Source organism: Bactrocera oleae, chromosome 4 (genome assembly GCF_042242935.1).
Source record: "Bactrocera oleae isolate idBacOlea1 chromosome 4, idBacOlea1, whole genome shotgun sequence".
Classification (NCBI taxonomy): Eukaryota; Metazoa; Arthropoda; class Insecta; order Diptera; family Tephritidae; genus Bactrocera; species Bactrocera oleae.
Genome location: NC_091538.1, coordinates 337,001 through 356,089, shown reverse-complemented (window position 1 = coordinate 356,089; position 19,089 = coordinate 337,001). Strand labels below are relative to the sequence as shown.

At 34.0% G+C, this 19,089-nt stretch overlaps 6 protein-coding genes across 15 annotated transcripts; 2 read left to right on the top strand and 4 right to left on the bottom strand.

Moving 5' to 3' along the window:
• Nucleotides 1-9: 9 nt before the first annotated feature.
• Nucleotides 10-1,934, bottom strand: Fib (rRNA 2'-O-methyltransferase fibrillarin). Its single transcript, XM_014234789.3, has 4 exons — nucleotides 1,778-1,934; nucleotides 1,486-1,710; nucleotides 1,294-1,424; nucleotides 10-1,044 (listed from the first exon to the last, which is right to left on the bottom strand). The coding sequence occupies exons 1-4, from the start codon at nucleotides 1,788-1,790 to the stop codon at nucleotides 454-456; spliced, it is 960 nt and encodes a 319-aa protein (XP_014090264.3). The 5' UTR covers nucleotides 1,791-1,934; the 3' UTR covers nucleotides 10-453.
• Nucleotides 1,935-2,319: 385 nt separating this feature from the next.
• On the bottom strand, nucleotides 2,320-4,807 carry Rtf1 (RNA polymerase-associated protein Rtf1). Its single transcript, XM_014234775.3, has 3 exons — nucleotides 4,614-4,807; nucleotides 3,645-4,503; nucleotides 2,320-3,585 (listed from the first exon to the last, which is right to left on the bottom strand). The coding sequence occupies exons 1-3, from the start codon at nucleotides 4,686-4,688 to the stop codon at nucleotides 2,384-2,386; spliced, it is 2,136 nt and encodes a 711-aa protein (XP_014090250.2). The 5' UTR covers nucleotides 4,689-4,807; the 3' UTR covers nucleotides 2,320-2,383.
• Nucleotides 4,808-6,050: 1,243 nt separating this feature from the next.
• icln (chloride nucleotide-sensitive channel icln) lies at nucleotides 6,051-6,906 on the top strand. The gene is made up of 2 exons (XM_014234814.3): nucleotides 6,051-6,192; nucleotides 6,260-6,906. Exons 1-2 carry the CDS (start codon nucleotides 6,074-6,076, stop codon nucleotides 6,846-6,848), a joined length of 708 nt encoding a protein of 235 aa, XP_014090289.1. The 5' UTR covers nucleotides 6,051-6,073; the 3' UTR covers nucleotides 6,849-6,906.
• LOC106617553 (uncharacterized) lies at nucleotides 6,873-7,518 on the bottom strand. Its single transcript, XM_014234816.3, has 2 exons — nucleotides 7,045-7,518; nucleotides 6,873-6,986 (listed from the first exon to the last, which is right to left on the bottom strand). Exons 1-2 carry the CDS (start codon nucleotides 7,408-7,410, stop codon nucleotides 6,924-6,926), a joined length of 429 nt encoding a protein of 142 aa, XP_014090291.1. The 5' UTR covers nucleotides 7,411-7,518; the 3' UTR covers nucleotides 6,873-6,923.
• A 1,339-nt stretch (nucleotides 7,519-8,857) lies between these two features.
• Smurf (SMAD specific E3 ubiquitin protein ligase) lies at nucleotides 8,858-16,248 on the top strand. 8 transcript variants are annotated; one of them, XM_070108688.1, is made up of 10 exons: nucleotides 8,858-9,153; nucleotides 10,395-10,593; nucleotides 10,657-10,695; nucleotides 12,011-12,247; nucleotides 12,304-13,238; nucleotides 13,317-14,652; nucleotides 14,773-14,962; nucleotides 15,016-15,215; nucleotides 15,280-15,439; nucleotides 15,514-15,742. In XM_070108688.1, the coding sequence occupies exons 2-10, from the start codon at nucleotides 10,539-10,541 to the stop codon at nucleotides 15,563-15,565; spliced, it is 3,204 nt and encodes a 1,067-aa protein (XP_069964789.1). In that variant the 5' UTR covers nucleotides 8,858-9,153; nucleotides 10,395-10,538; the 3' UTR covers nucleotides 15,566-15,742. The 8 variants fall into 8 exon arrangements, with proteins under 8 accessions (XP_069964789.1, XP_036230104.1, XP_036230100.1 ...); XM_036374211.2 differs by having other exon boundaries at nucleotides 8,859-9,124; nucleotides 10,413-10,593; nucleotides 15,280-15,443; nucleotides 15,514-16,248; XM_036374207.2 differs by having other exon boundaries at nucleotides 8,859-9,124; nucleotides 10,410-10,593; nucleotides 15,280-15,443; nucleotides 15,514-16,248.
• Nucleotides 16,249-16,360: 112 nt separating this feature from the next.
• Nucleotides 16,361-18,954, bottom strand: LOC106617511 (damage-control phosphatase ARMT1). 3 transcript variants are annotated; one of them, XM_036374214.2, is made up of 7 exons: nucleotides 18,396-18,954; nucleotides 18,176-18,311; nucleotides 18,026-18,122; nucleotides 17,692-17,960; nucleotides 16,998-17,461; nucleotides 16,787-16,926; nucleotides 16,361-16,735 (listed from the first exon to the last, which is right to left on the bottom strand). In XM_036374214.2, the coding sequence occupies exons 1-7, from the start codon at nucleotides 18,476-18,478 to the stop codon at nucleotides 16,527-16,529; spliced, it is 1,398 nt and encodes a 465-aa protein (XP_036230107.1). In that variant the 5' UTR covers nucleotides 18,479-18,954; the 3' UTR covers nucleotides 16,361-16,526. The 3 variants fall into 3 exon arrangements, with proteins under 3 accessions (XP_036230107.1, XP_036230106.1, XP_069964790.1); XM_036374213.2 differs by having other exon boundaries at nucleotides 18,387-18,952; XM_070108689.1 differs by having other exon boundaries at nucleotides 18,206-18,311; nucleotides 18,387-18,948.
• Between the last annotated feature and the right edge of the window lie 135 nt (nucleotides 18,955-19,089).

Genomic DNA, 19,089 nt, shown 5'->3' with positions numbered 1-19,089 from the left:
AACAACATCCCGAATTATTATCAGGCTTTTATTTTCTGTAATTCACTTCCGATTGAAGCAGTTCTTCAAAATAAAATAGTTGTAAATATATATTAGACATTGAAAATCTGGACTTAAATTAACTTACTAATAAACTTAAACTGTCATTTATCTCATACCGCAGTTTATATATTTTTGTATTTTTTGTACGAACTCTTTACAAACGGTGCACTGTTATCAAATATCAATTGGTCGTTAAGTCTGTATTTTAACGATTATTTTACAACTTACACGATTTTCTATAAATTAGAGTGCAGTTACAATATACTCATCTTAACTGCAGTAATTGAAAACGTACATAAAATAAGTGCCGGTGTTAATGTAATTAAATCTGAATTTGATGTCGCTTAAAATCTAGATCTTATAAAAAAAATTTATAATCTTTAAAATATAAGCAACTAACAAAAATTGTATTTAGGCGCCAACACTTTTAGGTAGCGGTCTGTAAACTCCAACAACAACTGCATGGTCGCGTTCATAAGGCTCTAACGTAATTTGCTCTTGGGGCTTTAACTTGTCTGCTTGCATTTTTTTAACTTCAGCGGCGAACACTGCCTCTGGTTGCGCAGTAGAATCAATACATGATGCTTTAATAGATATAACGAAATGTCCACCATTTTTAAGGAAATGTTGCGCATTTAACGCGACGATACGCCCTTGATCTGGTTGTGCCACATCTGCGAATATTGTATCAACCATTCCGACAAGCATGCGGTATTTGTGAGGATGACGAGCGTCCTCAATTATCGGAATTATATTTGTACGCTTCTTTGCTACATTGATCAGATCACGACCGGAACGATGTGAAAATTCAACGGCATATACAAGACCTTCAGGTCCAACAACATCCGAAACATGTGAAACCGTTGTACCCGAAGCCGCACCTAAATAAAGTACTTTAGAGCCTGGAGGCATGTGAATTTTATCAACTCCTCCCAAGATAGCTGCTGCGAGTTTAGAACGGAAGGGGTTCCACACACGGTACTCTATTTTTTCGCCATTTGTCTTAAAAAAAAAACAGTTTCTCATTATTTAGAGTTACAAAATTTAAATGCGATTATCCACTTATTTAATTCAGTAGTGCATTAATCTAAAACTTTGCCACTTTAAATTCGAGCAAAGGTCTCAAACCACACAAATCTAATTTTGTCGACAAAGTTTCATGGTCACATATTACCATGTTCCGTACCCCTGCACATTTTCATCATTTGAACAGCATACAACCCCAAATAATAGAAAAGAAAAAAAACATACCTCAACAGAAATTCGTTTTTCTCCATAAACATCAGAACCAGGGACAAAGTTTCGTGTTACTAAAGCATCTTCTTTTCCACGTGCTATAAAAACACCCTCATGGCGATGGGGCTCTATTACAACAGTTTTACCTAGTGAATACATAATAAGTACCTAATATTTTACACAAATATTATTTTAATATATATATACCTCCTTTGAAACCTCCTGCACCACCTCCGCCTCGTCCACCACGACCTCCTCCACCTCTTCCACCTCGTCCACCAGGCCCACCGCGGCCGCCTCCTCCGCGACCCCCGAAACTGCTTCGTCCTCGATCACCGCCACCGCGGCCACCACCACCACCACCTCGACCGCCAAAACCCCCGCCACGTCCACGACCACCGCTACCACTACCACCTCCGCGTGGTGAAAATCCTTTTTTGCGATAAATGATAAATTACAATATAATCAATTCTTTCAAAATTTTATTAATTTTGCTCACCTGGTTTTCCCATGACTTAAATATAAAAGGCTCTAAAATATATAAAAAGCAATACGAACTCTTCCAACCTACGGAAAAATGCTAATCAAACCAAACCAAAAGCATGAAGGTAAAACACGTGTTGTAGTATAGTTTTCCTCTTAATGGTAGCACTGCTAAATCACAGAGTTGCTTTATAAAAATACAGGGTGTCCGCGCAGTTTTTAGTCGTATTATTGTATTTGAATCGGCCATAATAGTTTTGTTTACTTAACGGTTGGTTGCAATACCCAAAACTAACCGAGATAGATATAGAGAATATATATATATATATATATAATAAGGATAACGAGAAGAGTTGAAATTTGGGTGACTTAAGATACTTTGATGAAAATTTGTACACTCATTCCTTGCCATTTAAGGGAAATTTATATTCAACTATTTTGATCAAATTTGCGAAAAGGAAGTTTTCTAGCACCTCTTCGTACGCTGTGAAAATTAGTGATTTTAGATGCTAACAACCCCCTACACTGTGAAAATTGGCGAAATCGGACAGCAAATACTCAAATTACCTCAAAATCTTTATTCGAACAACTGATTCTTGTTGAATACAAATTAATTTGATTATTATCGTGTTGTTGGAACAGTATTCAAAAGGGATACGTCTAATTCAATGTCAAAATCATGTAGAGCATATAAGCTGTAGTCTGTTTTAGGTTCAGTTGGTTTTGAACCGCCCGTAGTACTCTCCTCAACTTTTCGTTTGGTCGGCAGTATTGCTTGTGTCTGCTGAATGGTTGGTTCGCTTTTTTTTTCAACTGATTTGAAACCCATGCGTGGTTGGGTAATACGTCGCGTGAATGGATCAGAAATCTTTAAACCTTTGTTAGCACGTGCTTCTTCCAAAATTGCTTTCTCAGCGTCTTCAACATTTCGTTTTCTATTTCGATCATTTATATAAGATATTAAGCTAATGCTACTTGATCGCTTTTTATCGAGTTCTGATGCTCGACTTTCTAGCTCGTCAATTTGTTGACCTAAATCTTGAGCTACATCATAATCTCCACGTAACATTGCAGCATCTCTTTCTTTCATTAGGCAGGTTTTTCTCATTGCGTAATTGGTGGGTCTATTTCTAAACCGATTTTTTTCCTCAATGATTTTTTCGACGTCTTCGTCCTTAAACTCATAATTAAGAGCTTCTTTGATATCCTTTTGTTTTCGCTCAATCATATCGATTGTTGGCATCGGTACATTTTGTTGTGTACATATGTCACGCCATTTAGCATATTCAGTTTCGGTAAACTCTTGATTGGAAATAAACTCTAAACGAAATACACGTTCCTGAGTGCCGTGTTTAAGTTTTAAGCCTCGATTGGTCCGAGTTTTTCCCAGGCTATAGATTTTAGCAGTCTCCACTACACCAACTATTTCAGCCACTCTATAAACTGGTTTTTGACCGTTATTACCAATACTAATACGTACAAAACAATTCATAACTGTTCGCTCAAACATGGGAAGGTTAATAAACCGTTCCATTTTGAATCTTGACAGTCGCAATTTGTTTAATTCGTCTCGAGTGCTAATATATACTGGTTCTCTTATAGTGTCTTCTTCATCTTCTGATTCACTCGAAGATTTACTGCTACTAGCTGAACGTGAACGCTTTTCGGAAGGCTTTTCGTCTTCTGTATCGCTACTAGCTGAATCATCAGAATATATTTCAGAAGCTTTTAGCTTAACAGAAGACTTTCCTCCGGATACTCCTTCTAGTTCTTCTTTTTCTTCCTCCTTATCGCGTTCCGCTTGACGCTTAGCCTCCTCTTCCTCTGGAATTGTTATTGCAATTAAAAGTGTATTATATTTCCGATCACATGTTAAAATATACCTCGTTTAGCTTTTCCCTCGCGTTTTGCTTTTAGCATTGCCATCGCGGTGCTACGCTTATCGTCAGTCCTATTCATTTCAACGTTCTTCTTACGTTCTTTGGATCGTTCCTTATGATCTAAATTTTCTACAGTATTTTGGTCATCTGTTAAGAGTTTCTGTTCAAGTATGATCTCCTCGGGTATTGTTGATGGCAGTTCCATATCTTGGGTAATATTAGACATTACTATCTCTTCATTTGGTTCTTTTTCTACAATTGGAACTATTTCTTCAGTATTCTCATCTTTATATTTCTGTTTCAATTTTTTGGACACGCTACTCTTCTTTTTTTTTTGTTTATTAGGTTTAATAGTTTTTTCTCCTCGTCGCGCTAATTTAAGTTTGCGCTCAATTTCCCATCGTGTTTTCAATAAATCTCTTTGCTCGATACGTTTAAAAATCTCAGTTTCACGCTCTTTTTCAGAAAGCCCATTTAGGCGTCTACGATCGTCTTCATCTCCCATGAGGTTTTCATCATAACCATCATCAAACTCTGAATCTGAGCTAGTATCCGAACATTCTTCGGAACTCGAATCTGAATCGCTTTCTTCTTTACCATCACTTTCCGAAACCTCTCCTTCTTCTCGGGGAATAAGTTCTTTCCCCAAAATATCATTTTTTTTGTTTTGACAGTCATTTTCTTCTTCTGAATCCGATGAATCTGATTCCTTGTTAACTTTTTTTATGCGTGTCTTTTTTGCAGCAGTGGAGGTACTTGCCCCCTGCGCCCAGTCTGAGTCAGAATCCGATCCAGACAATGATGCAGCTTTAACTTGAGTCGAATTCGTTCTAGACTTTTTCTTTGCCAGAGATAGTAGCTCCTATAAAATGCGTAGAAATAATTAAAAACATTATTTTCATTCCGTCTTACAATAAATATATATGTAATTTTTGTTAATGTTTATAGACTCTTGTACTACAACAACTCTACCGATTCAAGGTTAGATGCATTATCACTGGTATCATCGTCCGACTCTATTAAAGTTTGTTTTCGACGTTTGCCCATTTTCAGCAATTATTTTCACTAGACTGTGACAAGAAAAAAACAAATGACGATAATAAAAGTATGAATACTATCCTCAAGTCTACTTTCTAGTGAGGAGAACGTTGCTCTCAATGTTCGAATTAATCGATTACTACTGTATCGACAAAAGACATTGAATTTGTAGCTATGAGCCCATTTTATACAAGGTACAAAAAAAATTCTTCAAGCTATGTCAATCCATATTAAAGCATAAACATAACATATTTATAATCTCGTTTCCGCAGTTAATAATTATTGACAAGTAAAATTATTACCAATGACCATATTTTTGTGAGGCCTTTGTTATCTTAATAAAATAATTTGGGAATTGGTAGTACGCATGTTTAAGATGGTGAAGTTTAAAAATTTAAAAAGGCTGAAAGAAATTAAGAAGAAGATGGAAAACAATAAAATCTTAATTTTCGATACAACTCTTAAAAGACGAGACGTTAGGAACTTTTCTTAACTCACCTAATCAATTGCAAGTAATTCAGTAGTAGTAGAAATGAGAACAAACATGTTAAATTCCTAAAATAAGCCATACACTACATACATGTGCATTCGATTGATATGTACTCAAGTAAGATTTAAGGAGTGACAGTTTATACTGGAACAATGAAGTGAATGAAAACAAAGGGTATGTCACAATGAACGCTTTGCTTTCAGTGTTTCTCTCTAATAAAAATGGCGACTGTTAACAGCAATTGTTTGGCTAAGCGTAAAATTGTGAGAATTGCTCAACATTTTGCTCGGTTTCGCGTCGATAACTTTTTATGTGGACGTACTCACACAAAAGCGTGCTTCGAACTTTTCTGTCAAAACAAAAGTCTGACGCAAAGCGAAGCAAAAGTTCTATGTTAATTGGCCATTACTCATGTATGTGTACATAAGAATGCATGTTGGCAAAAAATTTTTTATTTTTAACGATCGGTGTGCACACAAGTAAATCGTGTATGAGCTTATGTGCACACAATTACTCATTTGGAAACATATGACAAATTTAGAGTACAATATGATAGAAAAAAATAAATGCTGAGATAATTTATGTTACTATCAAAATGCAATCAAATGCATAAAAATGTTATAATAATAATTTTATAAGAACAATGATCTGTATGTCGTGTATAATGAAAATATTTCATACCTTTCGAAAACACTAGTGTATCGTGTATGGCTACTTTAATTGACATTTATTGCCGGCAATAGTTATCATGATAATTTCGCTAATAACTATTAAATATAAGCAATATATACTAAGATGATCGAGTTATTTACTATTGCCTCTGTAGACAATAAGAAATATCTTGTAAATGCCGGCATTGCAAGTTTTTAAGGTATTTTATTTTAAGCAGAATTAATTGGAAGCAATGGCTTTAATTGCGCATATAAATCCACCTCAAGATGGTCTAATTTACACTGCTAATAACACCAAGTTGAAAATAGGAGAAAAAATTGTTGGAAAAGGAACATTATATATAAGCCAAAAGTAATAGTGAAATAAATTTGGCGTATTGAACAATAAGTATGTACATATGTATATTTGTATTTATTAGCTCTTTTGGATGGCAGGCAGAAAATATGAGTGAAGGTATTTCCATACTATGGAAACAAATCAGCGTGCATGGGATATCATCTATACCAAGCAAATGTATATATTTTATGTTAGATCATAATCTTGAGTGGCGAGGTGTATACGATAAAGAAACGCGAGCGTCTGTTCCAAATATTAATCTGAATGGCAATGTTGATGGCGCAGAAATTTTGCACCAGATAAATGGAGAAATTATTCCTATGCAACAACAGTTAGATGATGAAAGAAATGGTGATGTGGATGAGGGGAATGTTACTGATGATGAAGGCGATATCACTGATGATCATTTGACTGAATGTTGGATTCTTCCAGATGACGTGAATACTGTTGATATTATATTTCAGGCAATGACCGAGTGCCAAGCCCTTCATCCAGATTCTGCTGACAGTCTTTCTGAAGAAAGTGATTTTATGGATGATGACGACGGAACTAATCTTGAAAATGTCCCCGTACTTGTTGGAAATGGTGCTAGAGATGACGCTGAAGACGCCCAAGGAGGTATACGTAATTTAAATTTAAATGATGAGCGTTTTGCTGACGCAGATGAGTAGACACCATTTTCCATAACAATCTAATTTCTAGTATTAAATTCAATTTTTATTAAAAGTCTTTATATAGTGTTTTTTTTATATTTTTCTCCTATTCTCAATTTCAATTTGAATATCCGTTTCAGATACTGGTTCAGAAAACTATAATAAACAAAATTTTAATGTAGGATATCAAGTTTGTTTGCTGTTTAAAAATTACCTCTTTGGATATGTTGAATAAATGTAAAGCTTGTTTGTATGCATCTGCATTGCTTGGCATTTTATCGTAATTCCAATAATAGAAATTATTGAAACTACCAGTCACATATATATTGCGCGATTTTTCAGTATTCGAAAACTCAGTTTCTTGTAAAACATATGAGCTATGGGTTGTTGGTACTTCAACAATTTCTCCATTTAGCGGAAAACCACGAATAGCATTTGCCAATAAGTTGCCTTGACCTACCCGTGTATACGAACTGAAATAGTTTGATACATCAGTTCTCCCATCTCCATCTATTTTAGCTGGAAGATAATGTACTTCCAAATTCCTGCTTTCACCACGCACTTTCAAAGAAATGGACATCCTGGGACAATGTATTATAGATAATATGATTCGAAACTACTCTTTTTTTGTTGAAAGAGCCCATGATCTCGTGATTTAACTTGGCAGCACTGAAAGTTCATGGATTACTGAACAGATGACAAGCAAAGCAACGAAATACCACTAAGAATCTCGCAAAAACAAGTTGCGAAATCAGTGGGTTATTTGTGAGATCAGATATTTTAGTGACTTACGTGTTTTTCTAATCTTTATTTAATTTAATATAGTTTTGTTTTTAAGATAGAGCGTGTTTTTTATCGCAGAGTATTGTTTTGTTTAGCAGTATTTGTTTATTGAGTATATAAAAAAATGTAGTAAGGTTCATGTTTAGGTTAATTAAATCATGTAAGTGTTTTAAAAGTTAATTTTGAAAATCCTTTGTGATTAAAATATATATGTACATTTATATATATTTAGGCTTTAAATATGATATTTAGCTTCTTAATCTAATTTTATTATGTATATTTTTTCTAAAATGGGAACGGAAAAATACCCATTAAATGCATAAAAAAATCTCAACGCTTATTTCTTTTCTTAGAGGCACCTCTGTCAAATGTTATAAAAAATGTGAACTTTGACAATGCACTCTCGATTCAAAGAGTTTCGAATGTTAAAATGTTAAAATATGATGTTATATTGAGAATAATCCTCTGTGATTAAATTATATATATACATATCTAAGGGCCTAATAGAATTTCAAGCTTCTAAACTTATGTTGATTAAGTATACTTTACCTGTGGTATGGAAACCGATAAATTCCTAAGAAATACAATAAAAGTACCGAAAACATATATGATTCCATAATGGCACCACTGTCCAATTATAAAAATAATGCGATTTTTGACATTACTCTCTCGATTCAAAGAGTTCCCATAACATTATCATTGATTACACTGTGTTGTATTATTCCTGAAAAAGTTTTTTCTCACCTATCAAAGATTTCTGTTAAAGTTTCTATGAGATTCTTAAGGCTCAACTGCCAACTCTAACCGAAACTTTTCTGTACGTGTGATCGTACATTCTGTTTTTACGCATAGGAATTATGAATTAATTTGCCATTTCAGATATTTACAATAGTAAACTTGTATAAAATATGTAAGACAAAACAGCGGTTGTACAACTTTAATAATGTATCAATACTTGCACGAAATCAAGTCCATTATGTTGTTGTTGCTTCTTCATGTAAATTTATTTGACAAGAAGGAATGTAAAGATAGCGATCATAGAAATGGCGTATCGAAGTTAATATGTTTCTAAATTTCGTGATTTGGATCAGGGTATATCGAAATTGTATGCATATTTAGTAAGTAAATACTGAAAATGAGACACCCACCTAATATTTCTTGTCTGCTTACACTAAGCTTCTTCCTTTTTCAAAAAGATTCACAATAAATTCAATCAAATTCACCACGAAAGTCATAGTATAAATGAAGAACGATAAGGAATTGCTCAACAAAGATGGCGTTTCTACTTTGCGAGATTTTGCACTTGCTCTAATAAGTAGTAATTAAATTTGTAGTAAAGTGATTGATCAGTGATTTAAATTTATGTCGCGGTGATTTAATAAAAACCCCCTATTATTGTCTTCAAAACGTAAAAGTTATAACAGAAAAACTAAGATCTTAAGAGCACAAATATATGGAATCGAATAGGATAGAACTTGCAAATGCACACACACATACGCGATGGAATCACAGTAAAAAGTTATTGTATTAATTGTAAAAAGTACTCAAATAACGCTTAATATTTTACTCCTGTACTGCATGTACTCGTGTTAATCTTTAGTTAAATATGTCAGAAAAATAAAACCTTATATATTAGTCTGATTGTGAGGTTTGGACATAAAAATAAGACGAAACGGCTTTCATTCATTAGTACATAAATTCATTTTAACACATATATATTCATTATGTTTGCATAGATATAAACGTAAATTCGTTATTAATAATCGTTTGGTAATTGATTAATTCGTATCAGATAATTAACATATATCAGGTCTTACTAGATAATAATTTGAAATTGTGAAGATTGTGGAACAGATTCTGACTATGAGAAAATTATGCCGACATATGGTAATTTGAAACACGCACCAAAGACTTACTAAAGCATTTAGTCATAATGTATCAATCCAATTAATATTGGTGTGTACATATTTGGATTTTTATTTCAGAACCCATGATTGTGCGGTAACTTATAACGAAAATTTATGGTTGTATATCAATGTACGTACATAGAGTCATTGAAAAAGAAAGAATACATATTCCAACAACGATACGTGAAGAGAATATTTGTTTATGTAAACATTTATGCATAACTTAATGCTTGTATCAACAGTTCTCTGGCTTAAATCATATAAATTACTAGAATTAATAAGACCTCGTAATAAAAAAAATTAATGTATAAAGCCACTTTTAATCTTACTATTTCGATGGGAGTAAACTAGAGACTAGAAATACGAATAGGGTGATATAAAGGTATAGATTCTTTCCGTCTTGTCCAAGTGGACTGTGGTCTTCCACCTTCTGCTCTTTTTTTCCTATTAAGCATAATTATCTGTTTGCCAATACATTTATTCACAATTATTGACAGTATTTAGTTTTTTTTAGAAATGTATTATTTGGATACTGAAAGACTATTTTGATTAAGTTCAACAATAAATAAAAAATCGGAAGTGTCTTTAGTTAAATATATTATTGTTATTTATTTTGCAAGGTATTAGCGTAACGTAAGCGTTTTATTGATTATTAATATTAATTATTATATACATTATAATATAAAAAATTGTACAATAGTAAAATTAACTATTTTTATCTATTATATTGAAATTAAAAAGTAACATTCAAGTTTCAAAAACAAATACTTATATTGATTGGTTTCTGTTCATATCTACATAAATTATATTGTTTATTTTGCAAATTGAAAAGTAATATTCTATTTTCAAAAATTAAAAAATATCTATTTCTAAGTTTTTTTCGTTATAGTAGTTTCTGTTCATATCTACATAAACACATCATATAGAACGAGTAAATATTGTGCCCTATAATATAATTATTGTGCCCAATAAAGTGCGCATTGCTTTTGAAAAGAGAAGACTTTTATCAACACAGAATATGAATAAATTAGATTATCCCCGCCGTAATGGAGCACATAAAGTGCGAATAACGAGTAAGTTTTTAAAAAATAATGAATAATGTGGATTACAATTGATATTTGTAATATTTATTTCAGTATTGTGTGCACGTAACTTGGCTCGTAAGGATTTATTTAGTAAGTATTTATACCTGTTATTGCAATGCTAGTAGTACTTTATAAAATTTACTATCACTTATTAGCCAAAATGTTGGATAATATATTGAATTCAAAAATGTGCATGCAAGCATAACAAAAAATAAGGTTTAGAAGTAAATATTAAAAAAACATTAGGGATATGCTTTTAGCGATGTCGTGTAATAGATTTCTCAGCTAGATTTTGAGAAAATATGAAAATAGGTGTAAAGTCACTTGCTTTTTGAAGCTAAATAAATTTTGTAATAAATTTATTATTATTGTTATACTACATCATTTGTTTGTTATCCAACGAATAGATCGCAAATTGAAACAATACGGTAGGTTACTACAATAATGAACTGAATTTACATTGTTAGATTGATATCTAATAAATATATTAATAATTTTTCAGATCATATAAAGTTGTCAATATTTAGTATACAGTTGCTGCATAGTTTATGAAAACTTATTAATTTTCAGAGGAAAATAGAAACAACTACTGTGGCACTTCAGTGAACATGTAGGAGTTGGCACTAGATACCCATTTTATTCTTCTATACAGTAATTAGCGACAGTCAGGTCAAGGTAACTGGAACGGACCCTGAATTTTATCCGACCAAGGACTGTCAACACAGCGGTATTCCTAAAAATAATTTAGGGAATGTAACATATAGTCGTTGATGTCTGTCATTAGAATTTTTGATGTGTTGTTATTGTAGCGGTTATCCACAACTTTTAAGGCTGATTCACATAGAACTTTTGCTGCGCTTTGCCTCAGACATTTGCTTTGACAGAAAAGTTCGACATATGATTTTGTATCAGTATGCTTACATCGAACCGAAACGCAGCAAGGCGAAGCAAAATGTTGCGCAACTTTAATTTTTTTTACGCTTTGCCAAGTAACAGTCGCCATTTTTATTATTTATTATATCTTCGCTTCGTTGTTAAAGTATGAATTGTCAAGGAAAGTTGAATGTGAATGCGCTACAAGTATCATGCGGGAACTCTTCGCATACATGACATATGTTGGGTATGACAGGCAGTGGCTAGTCTGGATAAGAAGGGGTACTGTTATTTCGAGAGGCAACTCAAAGGACCATTTTTAACGGAAGGGAGTCGATGAAGGCGTTAATAGCTCCTCTAGGAATAGAGTTCAAAAATTTAGTGGCGTCCGAAGTCTGGTCGGTTCAATGTTTTTTTTACCATTCATAAGTACGGTTAGCAGAACGTGGAGACTGAATTTTCTAAAAAAAAATTAATTATTCTATTTTATATACGATTTGTTTAATTGAAGTTTTTGTTGTTCATCTTTCAGGACTTCCAGACCCATTCGCTAAAGTACAGGTCGATGGTACAGCACAGATATATACTACGGATGTTAGCAAGTCAACTTTAGATCCTAAATGGAATGCACACTACGACCTTTTCATTGGGAGTAACGATGCTGTTACTATTACAGTTTGGAATCAGCGTAAAATACATAAAGCTAGTGGATTCCTTGGTTGTGTACGCATACCTGCAGATTCAATACAGAAGTTAAAGGGAATGGGATGTACGTCAATATTTACAATATTTGAATACGAACTTTTAATAAATATGCTTCTTTAGTTACGCGGTTAAATTTGGGAAAACTCTCTCCTGAGGATGATGATATGGTGCGTGGACAGATTATAATTGCCTTATTGTCAAAAGATGGTCCATGTGGTGGCAACCCTTTGGCGGTGGTGGGTCCCAGTGGAGATGTCCGGGGCCCATCGGAAGAAGATTCTTCTGAAGATAATTTACCAGAAGGGTGGGAAGAGCGTCGCGCTGGTAATGGCCGCGTATATTATGTAAACCATACCACGAAATCTACGCAATGGGATCGACCCAGTATGCGTTGCCGTCAACGCTCAAGGGTCCAAAATATTGAAGGTACTAATGTGCAACATCCCGCCGGACCAACTCGTTCGAACACTTGTACAAATCTTCTTAACGGAGAAAATAGCTGCAGTTCTGAAAGAAATGGAGCCGAAGCAGCTGACGAAAGGCGACATTCGACGGAAGTGCTCCCATGTTCGAACATGGGTTGCAGCAGTATTATCAATAATGTCAACGCAAACGTTAATGTCCAAATTGGCAAGGAGAATTGTAGTCCAAAGTGTGTGGAAAATGATGATAATAGTTTGACAGTTGCGGTATCCAATATAAGAAAACCAAATCAGCAGGTACGCGGCAATCAACAAAATCAAAATTGTATTGGTGCTACTACACAAGCAGCTGCGCAGATGCGTGTAAGTGATTATAAAGCGTCGACAACAGTTTCCACGACAGATACTCCGGCGGTTGTAACAACTACGACAACAACCGCCACCGCTTCGGTTATGTTTACTTCGGGTAACATTTCAAATGGAGAAGCTGGTAACAATAGTCACGGTAGGAAGCTAACAACAATTTCAAATGGCCAGCAAGCGGGGCATTTATTAAATGAGCAGCATTCGTCAGAATCTGGTGATGGATCACTGGTATTAGGTACGACCCAGCGTCCGAATATTCAAAACCAGGTAATTATAAGTAAAGTTATAAAGTGTATAGAAACTTTTTGAATTATTACTAAAGTACGTTGTATATGATTGATTTAGACCAACGGTAATGCTGGTAGTACAACCGGATCGAATGCAGCTCAGTTGCATATTAATGGTTGGAGTATCGAAAGTAATGATCATCTTTCTTCGTCTACACCTACTAGTATATTACTGAGCCCTAACTCAGGAAATGGCAATACTGTGGCTACCAGCGGTATTAGTGGCTCAAATAACAGTCAGAGCCCCAACGCAAACTCGAACTCACAAATTTCAAAGACTAGTTCCACAACAGCAAATGGCAATCATCGAGAAAGAGAACATGATCGTGATAGAGAGCGGGAAAGAGATATACGTAATGGTAGTGTACCATCTTCTTCAAATACAGGAGTTTCAGGAACAACTGTTTGTAATCAACGTTCACAGCGACGTTCTGCAAGAGGAACTGAAGAACCATCACGTAGACGTTCATCGCGAAGCACGCGCGCTTCCAGCAACAGCGGTGGTGGTGGTCATCGATATGCCATTTGTAGTAATAGCGCCACAAATCCAATAGCACGCCCATTTATGGACCTACCAACAGGTTATGAGATGCGAACAACTCAACAAGGTCAAGTATACTTTTTCCACACTCCTACTGGTGTATCTACATGGCATGATCCACGTATACCTCGTGATTTTGACACGCAACATCTGACACTCGATGCAATTGGTCCTCTTCCAAGTGGTTGGGAGCAACGAAAAACTGCTTCTGGGAGAGTGTACTTTGTAGATCACAATAATCGGACAACTCAGTTTACTGATCCCCGATTTAATTGTAATATTCTCCAAATGATACGGCGCGGAGCATTATCTAATACAGGAAATTGCCCCAGCGTGGCGAATAATTTGGTTTCTACGGGTAATGGTAGTATCGTGCAGCAACTTTCTCCAGCAGCCTCGCATCCGTTGTCAAGTGGGAATAGCGGTTCAACAAGTGGTAATAATGGTGCAACCCATCGCATAGTTAATAATACAAGTACACCACCTGCAGACCTGCCGCAAGGTCTTTTAGAAGGTTCTGAGCTGCTTCCCAAATATAGGCGAGACTTAGTTAGTAAAATGCGCGCTCTGCGCACCGACTTACAGACACTGCAACCACAGTCCGGTCACTGTCGTCTTGAGGTGTCACGTAACGAAATATTTGAAGAGAGTTACAGACTGATTATGAAAATGCGACCTAAGGACATGCGTAAACGCTTAATGGTAAAATTCAAAGGAGAAGAAGGTCTTGATTACGGTGGCGTTGCGCGTGAGTGGCTTCATTTATTATCACGTGAAATGCTTAATCCCCAATATGGATTGTTTCAATATTCACGTGATGATCACTATACGTTGCAAATTAACCCAGACTCGGGTAAGTAATGCCCTTTTACTTATAATCTAAATTTCTGGCATTGATTAGTTATTGAAATTAATATAACAGAATATTTATTTTAAATTCTTATCAAATTCTCATCTATTTTATATGTTTTAGGTGTTAATCCAGACCACTTGTCGTATTTTCACTTCGTTGGGCGAATTCTAGGAATAGCTGTATTTCATGGACACTGCTTAGATGGTGGTTTTACAACACCCTTTTATAAGCAACTTCTTAATAAACCGATAACTTTAAATGATATAGAAGGAGTTGATCCAGAGTTGCATCGTAGTCTAACTTGGATGCTGTAAGTCACTCAAATAGATGCAATTCCAAAATTAACAAGTTATCTAATTATAGTGAGAATAATATAACGGGAATTATAGACTCCACATTTAGTGTTGAGAACAATAGTTTTGGCGCATTGGTAGTTCATGAATTAAAGCCGTTAGGTGCCTCAATATCAGTAACTGAGGATAATAAGCGCGAATATGTAAAACTTTATGTAAATTACAGATTTATGCGAGGTATAGAGCAACAATTTCTGGCGTTACAGAAAGGTTAATAGATACCTATATACTATTCCAATGTACGTACTTATGGCATTTCCATTTTATTCGGTAGGTTTTTGTGAACTTATTCCAGGTCAGCTTTTGAGACCTTTTGATGAGCGTGAATTAGAATTAGTAATTGGCGGAATTTCTAGCATTGATGTTAATGACTGGCGCGTCAATACAAGACTGAAACACTGTACACCAGAAACGCAACAAGTGATATGGTTCTGGCAAGTAATAGTTAATGATTTTCTTCATAATTTATTATTTGCTATATGCTTATCTATATTTTTTTATCTTTGAGGTGGTGGAATCTTACTCTTCAGAAATGCGTGCACGTCTTTTGCAATTTGTAACTGGTTCCTCAAGGGTGCCATTGCAAGGTTTTCGAGCATTGCAAGGTTCAACTGGAGCGGTTGGACCACGGTTATTTACTATACACCTAACTACAGATGTGCCCACTCAAAACTTGCCAAAGGCACATACTTGTTTCAATCGCATTGATTTACCGCCTTATGAAACTTACCAGTTGCTTTGCGATAAGTTGACGCAGGCTGTGGAAGAAACTTGTGGATTTGCTGTAGAATAGTTATTTAAGTGGAATGATAGAAGTAATCTGGTGGTAGAATGCCTCACATTTAAATACTTACCTAATAACCAGTGGATCTATAAAAACGAGTATTTTTCCTACTTATTTGGATGAATTGAAAAAACATCACTGCTATTCTTTTTTCAATTTGTTAATTATTAATTTTTTGATTAATTGTTGCCGATTTTCACTATTCAGAAGAATCGCAAATAAATTATATATACAGATGTATAATATTAAATAACAAATATACATATATGCATACAAAGTTCTGTTTATATACGAGTACATATAGTAACGTAGCCGAGAATATCAGAACATATGTATAGAACTATAAGATATAATGAGAAAATTCTTTTGTTATGAATGGTTTTAACACTTTAAGAAATCATGATTGTGATTAATCGATTAATAAAAAATTGAAGATATCTGCACTCAAGAATTAGAAAATTGTTTATTATCAGTGATATATGTTTTCTTGTATGTACGGAAATAGAAATTCTGCTATTAATATTATTCTTCCAAATACTACTATCTTATAGAATGGTTAAAAAAAATCAAATTACGGGTGGGCAGTTGTGGAGCAGAATTTATTTATTAGAGATTATTAACTATTTATACATTGCTACAATTTTGTTTTTCTTGACTTCTAGGCATATGTATTAGGGTCACACAAGATCAAATACTTCTTGAAAAATATGATTATATTGTTGCCCAAGTGTCAAATATTAGTTCATTATACTGTGTTCTATAGAGTTTGGTGTGGTAATTGGACAACCACAGTAGTTTTTTTCTATAAACTGTATTGTACCATATTCACCACTAATCATCCAATCTTTGTTCTTTTTTACCAAGTCTTCATTTTTTCCTGGACTCATACCACAAATAATTTCAGTTTTTACAATTCGTAAACTACATATATTAGCTGGCTGAAAACCTTTAACGAGAACATATTAATTAAGCAAAATATTTTTATCGTGCTGTTTACCCCTTAAACAAGTTATGAACGGCTCTGAGGCATCCCAACGGAAATCCCCTATTAGTTTTCTGTAGTTACAGTCACCTTTAATAATGATCATATGAGCTTGAGTAAGCTGTTCGTACAAATCTGGACGCACATCGCGCATTCTAAAGTAAAAATTTTATAAGTATGTATGTATATATACATATGTATTTTCGAAGATATAATGTAACCGTACCTGTAAAATTCATATGGACTTGTCCAAAAATAATCAGCCTCCGCAACCTCAAATTTACCCTCATTCAAGTTTTGGAGCCATATCCTGGCATATTCCTGTGTGCAACGTCCAGCTTGTTTTTTTAATTGTTGAAGAGTCCAATGAAAATCTGTGATTGTTGCATCTGTTACAAACCAAGGAACTGCCTTCATGTGAAAACGGACTTTGTCTACCAGTTTCGATTCCAGCAAATAATGAGCCAGTATAAAGTCAACAACCAACTCGTAACCAGCGTTGTCGCAAATGAAATCTACTTGTACGGGTTTAGTGTGATCCGCCAATTTAAAAGAATTGATAACCGATGTCGTACTATCAATTATTATATTCTTCTCATAAGCTCTTAAGTGCTCGAATGGTCCTTTACGTTTTACATTGTATTTTTCTGTGTCAGCAGATATATCACACTGATTACCCCAAAGGTTAAGCTGCAAAATTGTTTTGTTAACCGTCAGATGATAATTAATAACGATTATATTAACAGAATTCAAGCATTAGATTGTACCGAACGAGTTCTATTTAAAACCAATAGGATTTTAATACAAAATGTAAACTCCCAATATATATACTTATTTATATGAAAGTAGAAATTTTCTAATTATTTTACAAAATAATTTTATATACATACATATATACTTATATGTATAGAGTTACGTACCCTTAAAAGGAACCGTAATACATCATCAGAAGACTGCACGGTACGTATTCCAAACAGTATAATTTCTATTGTCGATAAAAATGCTATTAGAGATTTATGTTTTTTCATAACGTAGTAATCGAATGTTTTTAAAGTTTGGGTGTTTTCCAAATAGCATATCAAACGGCGAAAAACATAACATTCGGCATAAAGAAAGCATGTACTGAAGAAAGTATTTTGTCCGTCCTCAAGATTTAACAGAAAGTTGTTCCAAAAGTCTTTATCTGGCTCTATATTTAGAAATTGATCAAATAAATTCATGTTTTCACGTTATAAATATAAGTTTAATATGTACCAGCTCCGGAAAACTGATGAAAGGGTCCATCATGTTGCAATCGGTATTTTAGTTGACTTATTCTATATATTACCTTCCCAAAGTCCCCTCGAGATTCCTGTGTTTTACAATTATAAAGGTTTTCAGAAACTAAATATTTTAAAATTATACTTGAGTTCTGTCAAATATGGCTTTTCGTACCTCGCCGTATTGTGACACTAAAATATCCAAATTTTCTGATAAAGTAAGGATTATTTCTGCTAAATTATGTGGAAGTCTGTAGCGCAATACGAAGTAGGCAAAACTTCTAAAAATAGTTAAAATTCAAACTTTACTGGCATCGTAATTATTATTATTATTAAGAATGTTTATCGAGCTTAACTGCTTGTACCGGGCTGAAATTAGCGAATGCCTTGGGGTTCTTGAATTCAATATACCATATTTAATGTCGAATTCGTAGTTTGCACTGGACATTTTGAAGCTTCAGTTTGTTTATTTATTTGCCGAAAATTATTGATCGTTGGAATTTAAAAAATAAAATATTTTTTTCGCGAATATTCAACTGGAATTAACAATGCATCACATATTCTTTTGACCATTTAGTGAAAATTCTTTTGTAATTTTTATTTTATTTTTATAAATTAATATTTTTATGTTGCTGCATTATTCAATTTTATTAATAAATCATGAGGCTATTGCTTTTCATGATTGCTTTTAAACGACGAGTGTTTAATAACGTAAATTTGAAAGTAAGTAATTTTAATTGTTGTGCTGCGAAACTTTTGTGTAATATTTTGACTTTTTCGAATTTTTCACAACTTTTGCTATAAGTGGTAAGGTCTCCTAAATACAAGTAAAGTTGTGGTAAAACAGTAAAGTTGTTTGCATTTCAGTGTAGAACTTTGAAGTTTTTAGATTATTTCGTTACCCAAGCACAAACTCGAGATATATACTATTTTAAAAATGTGAAACTGACGAAGAGAAAAAGAGGTTGGACGTGGCTTATTTGTATATTACATATTAGTGAAGTGCGAGCGATTGCGAGTAACCGATCGTCTTGGAATGTTTAATTACTTAACTTACAA